At 37.8% G+C, this 17,744-nt stretch overlaps 1 protein-coding gene across 4 annotated transcripts; it reads left to right on the top strand.

Moving 5' to 3' along the window:
- Positions 1 to 2,577: 2,577 nt before the first annotated feature.
- Positions 2,578 to 17,638, top strand: LOC149821338 (protein IWS1 homolog 1-like). 4 transcript variants are annotated; one of them, XM_089982809.1, is made up of 13 exons: positions 2,578 to 2,716; positions 2,912 to 3,386; positions 4,859 to 4,978; positions 13,687 to 13,910; positions 14,041 to 14,170; positions 14,359 to 14,421; positions 14,521 to 14,598; positions 14,857 to 14,948; positions 15,047 to 15,112; positions 15,202 to 15,355; positions 16,853 to 16,982; positions 17,127 to 17,274; positions 17,370 to 17,638. In XM_089982809.1, exons 1-11 carry the CDS (start codon positions 2,697 to 2,699, stop codon positions 16,949 to 16,951), a joined length of 1,521 nt encoding a protein of 506 aa, XP_089838935.1. In that variant the 5' UTR covers positions 2,578 to 2,696; the 3' UTR covers positions 16,952 to 16,982; positions 17,127 to 17,274; positions 17,370 to 17,638. The 4 variants fall into 4 exon arrangements, with proteins under 4 accessions (XP_089838935.1, XP_089838937.1, XP_089838933.1 ...); XM_089982811.1 differs by having other exon boundaries at positions 17,109 to 17,211; XM_089982807.1 differs by having other exon boundaries at positions 17,109 to 17,274.
- Positions 17,639 to 17,744: the final 106 nt, after the last annotated feature.

Below are 17,744 nucleotides of genomic sequence, written 5' to 3'. Positions count from 1 at the left end.
CATTCGTTTTCTTGTTGTCTGTCAAGGGAGAGGACAGATTGGTACACACACTTTAATGGACAGGTTGTTAACAACCATTCTATGAGCAAAGACTCGATGTCCCCAGTCATTCGAGTTAGGGAATGAGACTACCAAATATTATCCTATGTGGTAGATCTTTTGGACTTCTGCAGAAGTAGGATGCATCCGTAGCTACAAACGCCTTTGGGGAATCCTCTCTCGGCTAACGGCCGTCCCCTTAGGAACGAACTCAACTAGCTATTCGGGTTATTCAAAATACATAGAATAATAGACGCCTGAACTAGTCTCAGTTGCTTCTACGAATCACGTCTGTGCGTACCTGTAGGTCAGTTAATGATGGAACATAAAGTAACTTGTGCACTCCACTTGATGAATCATAGAATTCTGTTTTATGCTCAGTGATTTCAATTCATTATTAAATGTTTTGTTATATCGTGCAGTATGTGCTAGTTAGACTTTCACTTATGCTAATAAACTGCTCATGTTAGTTCAGTAATTATTTAGTTACTCATCACACATAGTTAATTATTTATGCTTCTTTCAGACATTTCTGTCTACTTGTGCACCTAATAGTTTTTCATGAAACTAACCCATTTTATGGGTACAGGTGATGATTAGGTGCTTAGCAGGCGATGGCGCGATTGCGAGATGTCTTCAAGATCCACTGTTACCACTCGCAACTCTTGTCCTGATCGTTTTGGGTTTTTGTTACAGATTTCTTAAGGAAATCCAAATTTTGTACAACTTAAAAACTATTTATAATACGAATGTTTTCATCTAGATATTTGCAAGTTATGCCTTTGTTTTTTTGCTCTTTTAGCTAACGTGCCCAAGATTGTTGACTTGCCCTCTTTTCTTTTAAAGAAATGCTTCCGCTGATTTTATAAATAAACTCTGAAAAGAAAAATGATTTTCTAGCCTTTAAACCGTTTTCAAAAGGTTTACAAGTTCAAAATTTTGGGGCGTTACACTATCAATATAAGTTACAACCTCACCCAAGATATCCAAACCCATTCCCTTGTCTAAAGTAACCCTCAAGTCCCAAGATTCAATCTCACATTCAAAGAACAAATTATCAAACATTGGACATTGAAGCAAAGTTGAGACAAAAGACACTCACATGTCCTTAAAACTACCCATACACAAGTAAGAGAGACGCATGTGAAGTCCAATTCCAAGGAATCTACTTTAAACATCTCTAAGATCCCATACCAAGCTTAGATTCAATTAAAAAAGATTCAGATCCAAAATCATGTGATGAGTCCAAATTTATTTTTATTCCATATTCTTAAACCCATCTTGAACCCTAATATCTCCATATTTGAAAACCCTACCACGAAACTAGACTTGAAACCATTTGATCCAATCTCAAAAGAACCACCTCATGCTTTACCTGTTATACATATCCAAACATCACTCACACCTAGGGGTGGCAATCGGGTCGGGTCGGCGGGTTGGTGGGTCGGGTTAACGGGTTGGCGGGTCAGAATACTTCAACACGAACATGACCCGTTTATTAAACGGGTCGGATGTGGCAAACACGAACACGATCCATTTATTAAACGGGTAACCTGACACGACATGGTTAACCCGTTTAATAAACGGGCCGGGTCGACACGACACGACGACCCGATAACATAGACACGATAACCGACCCGAGTAACCCGAATAAGCTGTCTAACTCGAATAACACAATTAGAAACACAAAAAAAATACATATTATACTTTTTTCTGCAAATCGAGTAAAAATTAGGGGTGGTAATCGGGTCGGCTGCGGCTGGGTAGGAAGGAGTTAGGTGGGTGACTAAAGTGTAAAGTTAGGACTAAGAGTTAGGGTTAGATAAGTTAATATATATATAAACAGGTTGCGGGTTGATGGGTTTGTGTAAACGGGTTGACCCGCCCGCCTAACCCGTTTATTAAATGGGTCAAACGGGTTGGCGGGTTGGCATACCCCTAACACGAACACAACCTGTTTAATAAACGGGTTAGGCGGGTCGACCCATTTATGACACAAACCCGTTTAAGCCAAACCGTAACCCGGCTAAGAAGCGGGTTGGCGGGTCGGGCCAGATTTTGCCACCCCTACTCACACCCTCCTCACCTAAACGAAATTAGACCCAAAACTTGAGTTTGTTTGGAATGCAACATCAGCATGTGAAGCCCAAATTGATGAAACAAAAGATCAAGGTTATCTCTTCATCTATATCAACAAACAGATGCAGCTGAAAATTATGGATGATTCAAAAGAAATATTTTGAACTTTCATAGCGGATCACAAAGCAGCTAAGCTACGTAGTTTCATATTGTAGACCTCTAACTCACTAAGTGGAACAAAATTAAAAAACACCTAAGCTAAATTTAGACTTGAGGGCAAATCTTCCTTAGTTCGAGAATAATGATGCATTAGGATACTAGAAGACCCTAGTTCGCCAGGATGAATCCATTTTAGATTTTAAAAGTATTTGGATATTGGATCTACTTAAGATCCAAGAATTTATTTTTCTATAAATATTGGTTGTGGACAGATTCAGAGAGTTTCATGCAATTTCTTGTGTCTTTTCCTTCGATAGTTCATGCAATATCTTTAGTATTTTCCTGCGTGGGAGTAGAGTTTTATTCGCATTGAAAAGATCGAAGTTGCATGAGCTATCGTTTTCCTCGAAGAGCAGACGATGGGTTACGAAGACGATCGGTGAGTGTTTCAATTCTTTATGGTCTCGCCCTTTTTCGAGTTTCAATTTATGATCGGGTCGGAACATCTGTTTGAAGTTTCTTTTTTGAAAACCCTGTTTTCGCCGTTTTGTTGGTGGTTTCAATATCGATTGATTGGGGAATTATGGTACCCCTTTTCCGATCTCCCTTACTTTTCTTTTTTGGGGTAATTCAGGTATCGTGATGAAGATGGGGAGCCCCTGATGGATCCTGACATGCCTTCCGATCGAGAGGATTTTCTGGAGCCCGAAGAGGAAGAAGACTGGCGGCAGGAGCGGTCGCCGACCCCCGTTCTCGGTTCTGGTGGGGAGGAGGATGCGCCTAAGGCGAAGCCCAGGAAAAGGCTTATTAAGAAAAACACCTTTGAGAGCACCGTCGATTTCGACGACGAGGCTGCTGCTCTAGATTACGGAGACGGGCACTCGGGGAAGTCGCTGTGGAGGGAGGATGCGGGTGGTGAGCCGCGCAAGAGGAAGAAGTCAAAGGAGGGCGGGCAGCGGTGGGATAAGAAGTCGAAGACGGAGAAGAGATTTGGGAAGAGTTCGGGATCAGGTGGTAAAGATGGAGGCTCTGGGGGATTCCACAGTCATGGTGGTGATTTGGAGATGATGAAAGAAATGTGGGATTCGATCGCCGGAGCTGATTCTGAAGTAAGATATAATCGCCTATGCCATTTTCGGAAGTTCCCATTTTCTAAAAATCCTTTTGGAACACCTCCACAGCGATTTCTGGTTATTAAGACATCGTTACATAGTTGGTTTTCTAGATTTAGCACTTTATAAGGAAACATTTGATTTTGTGGGTTATACTAATTCTACTACTGAAACTTCATTAAAGTTTGCTTTACGAGAAGACATTTAGTTCATTGAACAACCCTGTGATGCATACTGCTTTATCAGATGGCAAAATTGTTTCAACTGGTGGTTTATAATAAATTACCAACCATTGGTTGAATGAATAGGTCCTGTCACATGTTATTAGAGCATAATCAAGCTGGACGCATCAGCCGTGAAAATTCTATAAATCGTAATTGATCTGCCAGGATAGGTCAGTATCCTGATTCTTCTTGTAGTTGAGGAGACTGTATAGAAGGACATACCCTGTGGCCTCAGTAAGACGGAGGAAACCACATCACTTCATCTGTTTAGCATTTATTAGTTGAAAAAATTGAAAGAGCATGACAGACAATTTCTTTTAGCAGCTTTGAACCCATGTCCATCTTTTTGTTTGCAAGCTTATTGGACAAAGTTGGAGGGAATGGCCAACATTTTCTTTTAACAGCTTTGGTAGCATGCCCATGTTTTAGTTTTTTGATTGTGTATAGTATTTGTGCATATGAAGAGGTTCTTTAGCGACAAAAGAGTACTGGCCTGTTTTAATTGGCTCCTCAAATAACGAAAATGGCGTTCTTGTTTTGATGGTTGTACCATTTTTCTAAGATTCAGATCAAGGAGTCCTCAATTTTAATTAGATCTTGGTCAATAGTCCTTTCATGGATGCCTTTTTTTTTGTTTTCCACATTGAGATTTTGCATGCATATTTCCATTCATGTCACATCTTTTGAAGTTCGTTTTCCTAGCTATCCGAAGGCATTATCTGGAGACAGACTCTTCCATCTGTTAAAGTTGTACACTGTTCTGTGCCAATGTCTTCCTGGTTTTCCTTCTTGATGAATGATATCTGCTCTGAAAACTTGTGTTGATCATTCAGTTGTTATCCGCTGATATTGACATGTCTGCAATGTAGATGAAAAAATGGAGTGCATCGTTTAGAACCAGCTCTGTTTCTGTTGTTTGCAATTCTGTTTGGTTGTTGACGTTTATCAGTTCCTAGTTTTGTTTTGGATCATAATTTCAGTGTTGCTGTACAGTCATGCACACACAGTTGAAAGACTCTAAACTGATAAGCTGATTTTATATGCACATTTACTTGTGCATTCTCTCATTCTTGTCTTTGTCTAGCTTTATCAGCTGTTTATAATGATTTTATTTATACTCTCCTCATTCTTCTCTCTCTTGGCTTTGCAAAGGCTGACTTTTCGTGACCGACATGGTCTAGCTTTTGCATCTGAGATTTTGAATAGTGTTTGATTTTCTTCTTTTCTGTGGTGGATATGGAATAGGATGACCAAAAAGGTGTAAGAACTAAGGATGATGATGGATTTATTGATGATAGCGGTGTAGACCCTGCTGATCGTTTTGGTAGTGACGATGAAGCTGGTTCTGCTGGAGATGCTCCTCAGGTTGGTTTCCTCGAGTAGTTTGAGGATGTTTCTGCTTCTTGTTCTAGCCTTTTTCTTATTTTCCTTTTCTTTTTGTGATCTCTTTATTTTGGACTAAAAACCTGGGACATGATTTTCTGATGCTATGTGATATTAAACCAAACCAACCCCAGATCAGATGATTGCTCTGTTTTTCCTCTTATACAATATCCCCTTGTATGTTTTTTGTGATGGAAAACTTCACAAAGGTGTCCATACCCCCATGCTAGTCATATTCGTTTGGCATGGTTGCCCCAGATATTGTTGCTGCCTCTTGGGATGTAGAGTAGGAACACTTTTACGATTGTTGATAATTCTGTTAAAATGTATTCTTCAATCATTGTAATCATATATATATTATATATATAAAGGTTGATACATATACATATATGGTATATATGTATATGTATCTACCTAATTTTATATATATATATATATATATATATATATATTTCTCTATTATTAGCCATAGGGGTAGTTTAGTCATTTCACTTATTTTTACGCATATTCTATCTAACGAATATGATTGTAATCTTTTTATTTTTTTATTTTCGTACTTCTCAAGGTACATTTGGGGGCCCACTCTTAGAGACGTTGGGCCCCTCCAACGGTCACAATTGTGACCATTGGAGGGACTCCAACGTCTATAAGAGGAGCCCCTCCTTGCTTCTCTTTAGTGTTATAAATAGGGGACTCCCCCTTGTATTTCGATTATTCTTGTGGGAGCTTTAGCTCCATTGTAAAAGGGTTTTTACCCTACTTCTCATAATAAAGAAATATTCTTTTGGCCTTTTGACTTAACCCCTTTGTGGGTTTATGGGTTTAGCACTTTATGTGCTTTTGGTTGCCCCTTAGTGGGTTTGTGTATTTGCACCTTAAGTGTGCATTTATGGGCTCATTATCGAACCCTTTGTTTCCTTACATGGTATCAAAGTGAGGTTGTGATCGGATTGTCTTTTGGTGCATCGGAAAGCATGTCGCTTAAGAAACTTCAAAGAATGGTGAAGTATTCATTGTTTTTCTTCTTTTTCTTGAAGTTATTTGGTATGTATCCCTTTTTTTAAAAGTATTATGCATTATGAAATTATTTTCTTGCATGTGCTTTCGTTATAATTATGTTTTGCACATTTAGTGTTTGTTGTACTTGAGAACCCTTACTTTTCACATCACTTGTTCGCATGTTCTAAAATATTTCCTTTTAAAAATTGTTAAACTTTTTTTTTTCTAGATATGTGATTGCTTAAAAATGGGTCATATATCATATTTATTCTATGTCACATGGGTGCAGGTGCGGGTGCGGGGATTCGGCACCTCCAAAAAACCCGGGTGCGAGGGTGCAACAGGGGCAAAAATGTAAAAAAAAAATTATATATATATATATATATAATTTTTGAAGTTTTAACAGTTTAACATTTAACAGTAAACATTGTCATAAACTCATAATATGATTCATCATGCATGCAGTATATCAACCTAAATATCAAATTATCAATCAAATAAGTAAAGCAATTACATAAATCGACCTAAATATCAATCAAATAAGTATTGCATAAAAGAACTAAATTACATACCAAAGGATATCCTGATGAAGTAATGGATGCTAATAATTTTCTTCTTCATCATCAAATGCATCATTAGAAGGAATACTGGGCTCAGCTAAATCCATGTTTGTTACGTTGAATTCATGTTCTCCCTCGAAGTCACACTCTTCTGGGTTTACATCCCAAAATTTGGATGTTCCTTGTCTGCATTATAAATCCAATTTGAAAATGATAAATACAATACAAGTATATTTAAATGAAAACTAAGAAATAATCAAATAACTAAGAGAGCAAATTAGTACCTGTATTCATCATTGCTTCGCGAAAGTAATCGAAGATTTGAATGAACATATACTAAATCCTCTGCACGCTTGCTGGTGAGTTTGTTTCTCTTCATGTTGTGGATTTGAGAATATGTGCTCCAATTTCTTTCACAACAAGATGAACTAGCAGGCTGCGATAGCAATCTTAATGCAAGACGTTGCAGAAGAGGTGTTTCTGATCCAAATGTTGACCACCATGTGATAGGATCTATATTATCTTCTTCTCTCGCGAATAATGCCGGTGCATATAATCTCAACAACAACAACAACTACGCCTTCATCCCAAAACAATTGGGGTCAGCGATATGAACCAAAAAAGAAATTCATTTTGGGTCTTCCACATGAATCCTTTTCCTCCAATCATTTCTATCCAACGCCATGTCCTTGGTGAGGTTCAAAGCATTCATATCCTTTCCTATCATCTCCATCCAAGTCTTCCTAGGCCTACCCCGACCTCTTTTAACTAATATATTTTCCCATTTCTCCAACCTTCTAACTGGAGCATCATTAGGCCTTCGCCGAATATGTCCAAACCACCGTAAACGATTCTCTCGCATCTTATTTTCAATGGGTGCAACACCTACCTTCTTACGTATCTCTTCGTTCCGAATCTTATCTTTTATTGTATTTCCACACATCCATCTAAGCATCCGCATCTCAGCTACACTCATTTTTTGAATATGATGTCTCTTGGCAGCCCAACATTCCGTACCATATAGTAAAGCGGGTCTAATAGTCGTCCTATAAAACTTTCCCTTCAACCGCAATGGCATTCTACGATCGCACAACACTCCAGTAGCACTTTTGCATTTCATCCACCCAACCTTTATCCTATGATTTACATCTCCATCAATTTCTCCATACTTTTGAATGATGGATCCCAAATATTTGAAATAATCATTCACCGGTGCATATAATCTCGAAGATGAAAATTTTCCAAACTCTTGTGTGACTTGATGTAGAAGATATGCTTCTGGAAAAAGTCTTGTCATACACATATTTCTATGTCTTGATAGCTCTGGGTCTAAATTTGGAGGGACACGACCAATACCACCAGCCCGCCACTTATTTGCATAATATTTTGGATTAAGAGAATGTGCCATGCAATGCAAAGGAGTGTTGCTCTTATCCCATTTTCTGACTAAAATTGAATGAATATGATTAAAAAAATCTGAATCATCCAATGCAGGATTTTTTTCTTCATGCATGAAAACTATAGTTTGTATTTTTTCAATCATATTATCCCACATTTCATAAACTCTGTGAAGCATGGGCTCACCCTTATCAACTTCTCTTAACATTTCCCAAATATGTTGCGTAATTTGAAGGAAGTATACCACTCTGTCCCAAAACTCATCATCAAGAATGAATTTCTTAATTTCTTGAGCCTTCATATCATCATCAACACGATAGAATGTCCAATTTTCATCAGTCACCATGTTAATCAAAGCATTCTTCACTCTTTTAATCCTCTTCATCATCACAATGATGGACGCAAAACGTGTTTCAGCGACCTTCAACAATTTCAAATCAGAATGCCTATTAAATATAGCATTAGCACGATGGTGGTTAACAACAAAATTCTTAATGCTTTTGACATTTCTTTCTAAATCTTCAATCAATGAACATAAAGCATATGCTTGTGAATTTTCTTCTTCTTTGGGGTTGCATATGCTCTTTAGGGCTAGATTTAAGTTGTGTGCTACACAGGGAGTCCAAAAAATATGAGGGTACTCACTCTCCAAACTCAACGCTGCACTTTTACAAACCGGAGCGTTGTCTGTAATGATTTGTACCACTTTCTGACCACCCACTCCTTTTATCACTTCTATAAACAATCCCTTCAAATACTCTGCATTTTTATATTCCCCAGATGCATCAACTGCTTTCAAGAATATTGGGTTACTAAGCGAACAAGCAATGAAATTGATTAATGGATGCCTTTGAATATCTGTCCATCCATCAGACACAATGGAAACTCCATTTTGCTTCCATGAATATTTTTTAATTTCTAGCAACCTCTCCACGTTTGCCCTCTCTTCTGCAAGAAGTGTGGTTCGTATTTTTTCTGAACTTGGAGGCACATAACCACTCAAATTACAATTTGCCAAGAATGTTACTAAATCCTTCCAATAAGGATTTCTAGCCGCATTAAATGGGAGTGAACCAGAATAAAAATACCTCCCAACTTTTCTATCCAATTCTTCTCTTCCATATGTATTGAATGTTGCTTGTATCGTTCCTCTACCTCCTAGATTGACTTTTCTTTTTTTTTCAGCATCTTCTTGGTGGCTTGCAAATGGCACACTGACTGCAGAAGAATCGACCATTGACTTTCTCTTCTCATATTCTTCTTGTATTTTCTTGTATTGCCTTCGCATTGCCTCATCAACTTTTCTGCAAGCTGAAATGCCATGTCCTGGTATCTTCAACAAATGAGCCTTCACTCTTGTGTAAGACCCAACAAAATCTCTTTCGCAGAGCTTGCATCAAAATCTTTTGTTTCTACCACCTCCTTCTCCAGTTTTTGCAAGTTTATCTACATGTATCCATAGTGGCCCCACATCATCAATCCCACTGCAACTATCAGCAAAACTAACAGCAGAACTCACATGTTGGGATGAGGATGACGCAAGTCCTTTCCCTTTATCCGTCATTTTTATCCTGAAAACACAAAAAAAAATACATTACAATTTTCAAATCAATTCGAAAACACAGGGAGAAGGGGGGGCTCAGCCCCTCCCCTGCCAACCCAACAAGAGAGCGAGAGCGAGGGGGGCTCGACCCCTCCCCTGTCGACCCAAAAAAAAAAACAGATGGGGGAGGGGCTCGACCCCTCCCCTGTCGACCCAAAGAAAAAAACAGATGGGGGAGGGGCTCGGCCCCTCCCCTGTCGACCCAAAGAAAAAAAACAGATGGGGGAGGGGCTCGGCCCCTCCCTTGTCGACCCAAAAAAAAAACAGATGGGGGAGGGGCTCGGCCCCTCCCCTGTCGACCCAAAAACGAAAAACACAAAGGGGAGGGGCTCAGCCCCTCCCCTGTCGACCCAAAAAAGAAAAACATAAAGGGGTGGGGCTTGACCCCTCCCCTGTCGACCCAAAAACGAAAAACATAAAGGGGAGGGGCTCGGCCCCTCCCCTGTCGACCCAAAAAAAGAGCTAGATGGGGGAGGGGCTCGGCCCCTCCTGTGCCGAAAAACGAGGGAGCAGGGGAGGCTTAGCCCCTCCCCTGCCGACCCAACAAGAGACCGAGAGAGGGGGGGGGGGTGCTCGGCCCCTCCCCAGCCGACCCAAGAAGAGAGTGAGAGACATACCCGCGAAAGGAGAGGAGGAGCCTGCGAGGAGGAGCTGGGGCGGCGGCGCTGGGGGCGGCGGCACTGGCGGCGGCGGAGCTGGGGCGGCGATGGGAGAGCTCGAGCTCTGGGGGAGAGAGAGGAGAGATTAGGGCAAAAATTTTTTTTGCCCTAATCCTCCTTTTCATCGGGGGAATTTTTTTTACGCCCAAATTATGGACAAAAATGACCCTGGGTGCGTTGACCGCACCCAGGGTCGTGTTGATCGCACCCGGTGCCGCACCCGCACGCGAACCCGCGTCGCGTCGCGTCGACGCGGGTGCGGCATCTGTTTTGCCGAGTCCCTGTGACATAGTATTTATTTAAAAAAAAAAATTGATGTCAATCCTATTTGAACTCGTGTATGGCTTTAGGAGTTTTTTTATTATTATGTTGACTTCAAGTATTAAAAGCTTGAAGTTCATATTTTTCATGCCTTTGTGCATGTGTATCCGTGCCTTTGTGCACTTGTGAGAGTTCTCCTTGTGCCTTTGTGCACACTTCTTGTTTGTTAGCATTGCGCTTATACACAAACATTTTTTTTTATATATAGAGATTTTTGCATGAATGAACATACATGGTTGTGATAAAATTTGCTTATATGTGTAGGAAGCTCTTAAAGAAAGTTGGGTTGAGATTGAAATTTTTTTAGTATACGAAGGATTGTGATAATTCACATACTTCTCTACACTTCATCGATTACCCATCACATATAATAGTAATTTATGAAGAATCCTTTATATAGTGATGTTTTTCAAAATTGTCTTCAATTATGCAAGATTGATGATTTTTGCATAATTGTTGACTTATAAGTTAACTTATAAAATTATATATGTTTTCTTGCTAAATGAGTATTATTGGTCTTTGCTTAATACTCACGACTCTCATATGAAACCTAATTTGTTTTGAGGTTCTCTCTTGTTTGTGTGTCTTAGTGCACTTTTTGCGAAAAATTGATATATGAATTTGGTAATTCTTGAATATGAATTTCTCACATTTAAATTAAGTTTTTGTCTTTCTTTTTTGTATGAACCTAAGTGGTTCTTGTTAATGATAACTATTTGTGAGAATTCTGCAATCCTTGTGAAAAGAAGGATTGTAAAGGTCCTTCAATGTTTTTGTTTTATTTAAAGAATCTTGAAATTTTTTTGTGGCAAGTATGTTTTATGAACCATTGTGTTCATTAAGAAAGATCTTTTAAAAGAACTTCCCACATTATATAGAATCTTAATATGCATTTCATATTGTGTTTATTGCATAATAAGATCTTTTGGTATAAAAGATTTCATTAGTTTGGATTTTCTTCTAAATGGTGCAAGTTTATAAACTTGTTTGTTTGTATTTTTTCACATAAGATTTTCAAACCTCTTGATTGTATCACTTCTATTAAAGGATGCCTACGTTGGCCATAATATGTTCTCATTTTCTTGCATTGAATTACACTTGTTGAGCATATAATTGCATAATTAAAGCTTGAGAGTCTCAAGCTCTCCTCTTTCTTCGAATATATTTTCGTTACATGCCTTTGTGCATGTTTGCATTATTTTACGCCTTTGTGCGTATTTGTTCAAGTGTAGTTTGAGTGCCTTCATGCACATCTTTTGTAAAAGCATTAGTGCTTGTTTAAATACTCTTTAAAGAGGCTTTTATTTTTTAGTGCCTTTTTCAAGGCTTGTGTATGTATTGTTCCTTAGTGGACTTGGCTATTGACTCTTTTATTTGTCCATTATAGGACATTGTAAGTGATTATAGCACTTTTTATGTTTTCGCATATCTCATTACAATCAAATAATATTAAAGCTTGGTTTTACTCTTGATTATCCCAAAAATGGTTCTTTCACATAAGCATTGTGTTTTCAAAAGAATGTTTTTTAAAAAAAGTATTCTTTGCCTTTTATGACACTCTTATGTTGTCCATCACAAGTTGTTTTTGGCCTTGTTATTGTTATATCAGAGATGTTTGTTGAGGTGAGTTATGTGCACCTCGTGTTATGTCATTCTAGATTGTCAACTTGTAGTTTAACTCTAAATGGTTTGTTATGTGATCTCTGATTATGAGTGTGTCACTCGTTTGTTTTTTGGCCGTTGATTTTATGAATTCTTTTAATTGTGTATACCTGTGATGGATGTCAATGGTTTGAAACCATAATGTTTCGAGTTATATTGAAAAATTGATGTTCTTTAATTGTATTTTCATTACAAGCTTTCTTACCTCAAGTGTTTTCTCCTCTTATGACTCTTATTTAAGTGTCATCATATGTAGACAAGAAATATGTTGGCTTTGTTTTCTTGATCTAGTAGTTGAACACACTTTTTTTGAGCGTCATTATACGTAGACAAGGATTGTTGTTTCACACCATTGTGTGTGATGTTAGCCCATGGTTGGCTTTTGTGTCCTTGTTCTAGTCGCTGATATACTCATTTCAAGTGTCATTTTATATAGACAAGAGATGTGTTGTCACACCTTAGTGTGTGTTTTAGCCCATGGTTGGCTTTGTACTCTTGTTCTAGTAGCTGAACATACTTGATTTAGAGTGTCATTATATGTAGACAAGAGCTGTTTATTCACATTTTTATGTGTGATTTGTAGTTCATGTTGGCATTTATACTCTTTTTCTAATCGCTGATACACTCATTTCAAGTATTATTATATATAGACAAAAGATATTTACACACATTCGTGTGTGTCTTTGGCCCTTTGGTGGCATTATATTTATATTCTTGTTCTAGTCGCTTATACACTTGATTTTAGCACAATTGCTATGTGTACATGTTTTTTTTAATTAAAGAATACATTTTGATTGTTTTGTCTCATAAGTGAACGTCAAACTTTTGAACTCTTGTGTTTTATACACTCTCTTTTATCATATGCTCTTCAGCATTTCCTTTGTGAAATCTCCTTCAAGAGAATTGCTCAATTCAATAACACTTGTTTTTCTCGTTTTGTAAGCTCAAGTAATATACTTTATTAAAGTATGATTGGAGCATGTTCATTAAATGACCTTTTTAGTGTTGATTCATTTCATTACATGATATCGTATGCATATGCTCACAATGGCTTTTTAATCCCTCACTCAATTAAGATTCATATATATTTTCTTATAAGTTGTCTCTTTGAAGGCTCTTTATTTTGTCCCTTCATGGACTATGTCGTATTCTCCATTATGAGTTCTTGTTTGTCCATTATTGAACCGTGTGAATGCATTAAACATTCTTATTATACATTTTTGCATACATTTTAAAATTTTCTCACTTTTACTTATTTTCAAGTATGTGACTTTTGAAAGTTAGTCTTCTAAAAACATTTTGTATGCATACATAATTATCTTGTCCAGAAGGATCCTGTGCTTTAAATAAGATAATTAAACGTTTATTGAAATGCATAGAATATCTTTTTGCATCATTGCTTTTTTTTTATGAACCATATGATATGGTTTTGTTGCACACCTGACTGAAGTTGTTTGTTACTTCTTCCTTATGCTTTGGCATTTTCAGGCAGAGGAAGGAGAGGATGATGATGAAATCAAACAGCTTTTCAAGATGGGTAAAAAGAAAAGTAAGAAAAATGAAAGGAGTGCCGAGGAAACTGCAATGCTTGTTGAGCAGTTTATGGCAAGGCTTGAAGTTGCTGCTGAGGAAGATGCAGAATTAAACAGACAGGCCAAACCTGCTATTAATAAACTCAAGTTGTTGCCCATGTTAACTGACGTTCTCTCCAAGTATGTGGATTTTAGGACGGTAGTACAGAATGTAGGAAAATAATTGTACCAATAAATTGTTGCTGTATGTAAATTTTATAATTTTGACTGGTGATGGACTATGCTGATTTCCTTTTGTAAACATCTACAGGAGACAACTGCAACAAGAGTTCTTAGATCGTGGAATATTGTCTGTTTTGAAGAATTGGCTGGAGCATCTTCCAGATGGATGCTTGCCTAATATAAATGTTCGAACTGCTATATTGAAAATCTTGACTGATGTAAGTTTTACCTTTTCTTACTTTATTATAAGGATGAGTTCACACACTTGAAGTCTTTAGTTTGGTCCACAAAAATTCTTTGCTATTTTCCTGAACTTTCTGTTTGGCAGAATTCTACTTAAAAACCTTTTGGTACACTTCATTTTGGTTTTGATGTTACAGATAACTAATCTTGCTTCTGTGTTCAGTTGCCTATTGATGTTGAGCAGTATGACAGGAAGGAACAACTTAAAAGAAGTGGTCTGGGCAAGGTTTTGTGATGTTCCTTTTACGTTTTATGTGGTTTTGAAAATGTTTGTCAACTGCTCATACAGGAAGGAGCATTAGCATAACCTTGTGTTTTTGTGCAGGTGATCATGTTCTTGTCAAGGTCTGATGAAGAGACTGGTTCCAACAGAAAACTTGCTCGTGACTTGGTTGATAAATGGGTATGCTCCATGTATTTGTGCTCCATTATAAGTTGAATGGTTTTGACTTGCTTCTTTGAAATGCCCCTTTTTAGTGGAGGCATTTGTTTTGTTTTTTTGCCTGCTATATCTTGATTTTTGCCAACCATATCTTGTTTATGTCATAACTTTGAAATATCTTTATTCTGTTTATTGAGATCAACTGATTCTTTACATGTTTGAGTTTCATCATCTGCAAATTAAAAATGCTGATGCCTATATGGAATCTATTTGGTGCAGAGTCGACCTATATTCCAAAAGAGTACTCGTTTTGAGGACATGAAGAATTATGATGATGAGAGAGTTCCCTTTCGAAGGCCACCTGTGAAGAAGTATTTGGAACAGAAATAGAAAATGTTTACATGCTTTATTTCTGTTGACCTCCTGATCTAATATTCTGACATGCCATTGTTACTCTTCTATTGAACAGGCCAGCTGCTAAGGCTGCAGGTCTTCAATCTAGAGATGATGATCTTGATATAGCAGAGTTTTCACAGTAAGATGGGATTGTGGATCGTTTTATAATTTTGATATTGCTTATGTTTTCTGTTGTGTTCCTGTGTTGATTTTTCTTCCCATTTTTAGGGAACCAAAATCTGGGCAGTCAGCTCCCAGGTTGCATGCTTCTCGACCAGAAGCCTTGCCTTTGGATTTTGTAGTTCGGCCTCAATCAAAGATAGATCCAGAGGAGGTGAGGGCACGTTCTAAACAGTTGAAACAAGATGAACATCGGATGAAGGTAATTTTTTAGTTTTTTCTGGGTCTTTGATAAATTGATTGCTATTTGCATTTGCGGCCCGAAGCAATGATGTGTTAAGTCTTTCTATTGTTGTAAATGTCCATATGGAAAAAATCTGTGTTCCTTTGTATCTGGCACTAGTGCGTTAGAGTTGGATTTGTAATGGAAATTGATGGCTTTAAGCTGCATATAAAATAAATCTTTGATCTTCTTTTCTTGTTTATTAAGGGGGATAATCTTATGGTTAAAGAAGAGAGATTTGTTTTCGCCAAGCAAGATCCGAACTGCAGATCAATATGCTAGCTTTGCAGTTTTCTTCATTAACTTTGTTGTTTTTGTTCCATTGATCAACTCTTTTACTTGTGGATTTCTGGGATAACTTTTGTAGGTTATACACTGAGCAGGTCAGCTGATTTTGAGGATTTTCTCCATAATCAAGCTTGTTTAATCTGTTATAGGCTCAATCACTTATGAAATCTCTTGACTTGAGCTGCCACTCTGAAGTTCAAGCAAAATTTACTCCTTCAACGTTGGTACTTTATGCCTTATTTAAGTATTTGAGAATGTTAAAACACTATTGAAAATCTCTTGGATTAAGAATTGAATCATCATATAAAAGGTCTCGTTTGGGTTCTAGATGAACTGAAAAAGATTGGTTCTGTTACTTAATCATTGGGTCCAATGTTTTCTTTCCGCTGTGTTTTTCGTCTTTTAGGAAGGTTTTTAAAATAATCTAAAATTCAATGTTCCGCGATGCATCAAATTTCACAGTAGAAGATCCCTTTTTTACCTTTTCACCAAAACAATTTGATCCAAAAGCGTGGTTTTTTAGTAACAAACCATGACAATTACATACGCGGTCTGATTGAGTAAATAACACATGCCGCTTCGACTTTCTGCAAAAGGGTACTGTTGTATAGTATATTAGTATCACAGGTGCATGCTCACACACATTTGCACCATATTTGAAGACTGTTTCAGACAGACATCAAATATCTTAATTTCTTTCTTTCTGGTGGTTATTGAATTAGGTGCTGCATTTCCTGCAGGCTGCAGCGAAGGAAAAGCAACTTGTGTGCTGTGTTTTCTCCTGCTTTGTCTTCATTGACTTTAGCTTTTAAATGTGTTCAGAGTCACCTGCAGACCTCTCTATGCCTAGTTTTACAGATTGTTTGAGTGGAGCTGGTTTCTTTTTGGTCTGTGTCTAGACTAGAATCTGGATTCTCTGTTAGACCTTGACAAAATATCTTCTGCTAATCCAATTTTGCACTGGTCATTTGTTACTGTATTGGCCTTTGTTTTGGGGCAGTTCTTCTTACATTATCTGAGCTGCTGATCCGAATTACTCTATAAGGCAGTTCTTGTTCCAAAAAGAAGACTTCTGCACTGTTGCTTGACTGCCTGGTCTCAGCTTTGATGCAAAGTTCTAATTGTTAATCTTATTTAATTTTGTTCTCGATTCCATTATAAATTTTCTCATCTCATGGTTGGAATCAGATGAACAAGAAGTTGCAACAACTGAAAGCACCGAAGAAGAAGCAGCTGCAGGCACAAAAGCTCAGCGTAGAGGGCCGTGGAATGGTCAAGTTTTTCTAGACCTCAATTGTTATCTAATGGAAGGAATAAGGTCCTTATCGGAGTTCTGTTGTTTTCCCTTCTGTTCATGGAAAATTCTTGGAAATGGTGAATGTGTATGAAGTTATCTAGGCTTTTGCGCATTGAATTCTCTTTTCTTATTAATGCTTGTTCTAAGGGGTATGCATGGATGAAGATACGGGGTCCTTCCTCGTTTCAAGCCATAGTTGCACACTTCTGCGGATTGGAGCAGTCGAGAGCTTACTATTGCTAAACAGGAGGTAAATCTTCCACAGAGTAACCATTCAAAGGTCGCATACTTTTGCTGTTCATTTCTCAAAACAGTAAGTGGTGTGTAAGTTTTGGATTGATCTGGACTCCGAAAGATACTGGGTAATTATAGCGAGGTTAATCCTTTGCATGTTTGTTTGATATTCAGTACTTTTGCTTACTAAATTTGGCGAAATTGGAATGAAGAAACACATTTGTTCATGAAGCAGCTCTCTCTATTATGGTGCCTTCAAGTGTCACAAACACGGACTAGTCCATGACCTCAAATGCTGTATTTTGTTTCTTTGGTTGCAAGAAGGCGGTAGCCAATTCTTCCCCAAGATGGTGGCATCCAAACAGTGACTTCATGAACTTGGTGTGTTGCACTTGACTGTATTTAAAATAACCTTTTCTATAAAACGAATTATACGTGCAAAATCTTGGTACTTTTGGTGTTTTGAAGAGAGAGAGAGAGAGAGAGAGAGAGAGAGAGAGAGAGAGAGAGAGAGGGTTTGGATATACACAAAAAGAGAGAGAGAGAGAG

Source organism: Nuphar pumila, chromosome 12, assembly GCF_984573655.1.
Source record: "Nuphar pumila chromosome 12, dmNupPumi1.hap1.1, whole genome shotgun sequence".
Lineage (NCBI taxonomy): Eukaryota > Viridiplantae > Streptophyta > Magnoliopsida > Nymphaeales > Nymphaeaceae > Nuphar > Nuphar pumila.
This window is presented reverse-complemented; position numbering and strand designations above follow the sequence as displayed.

Coding starts and splice junctions, on each gene's coding strand:
- LOC149821338 (XM_089982809.1), top strand. CDS start 2,697: ATGGGTTACGAAGACGATCG. Junction 13,911..14,040: donor TTAACTGACGTTCTCTCCAA/GTATGTGGATTT, acceptor AAACATCTACAG/GAGACAACTGCAACAAGAGT. Junction 15,356..16,852: donor AAGATGAACATCGGATGAAG/GTAATTTTTTAG, acceptor GGTTGGAATCAG/ATGAACAAGAAGTTGCAACA.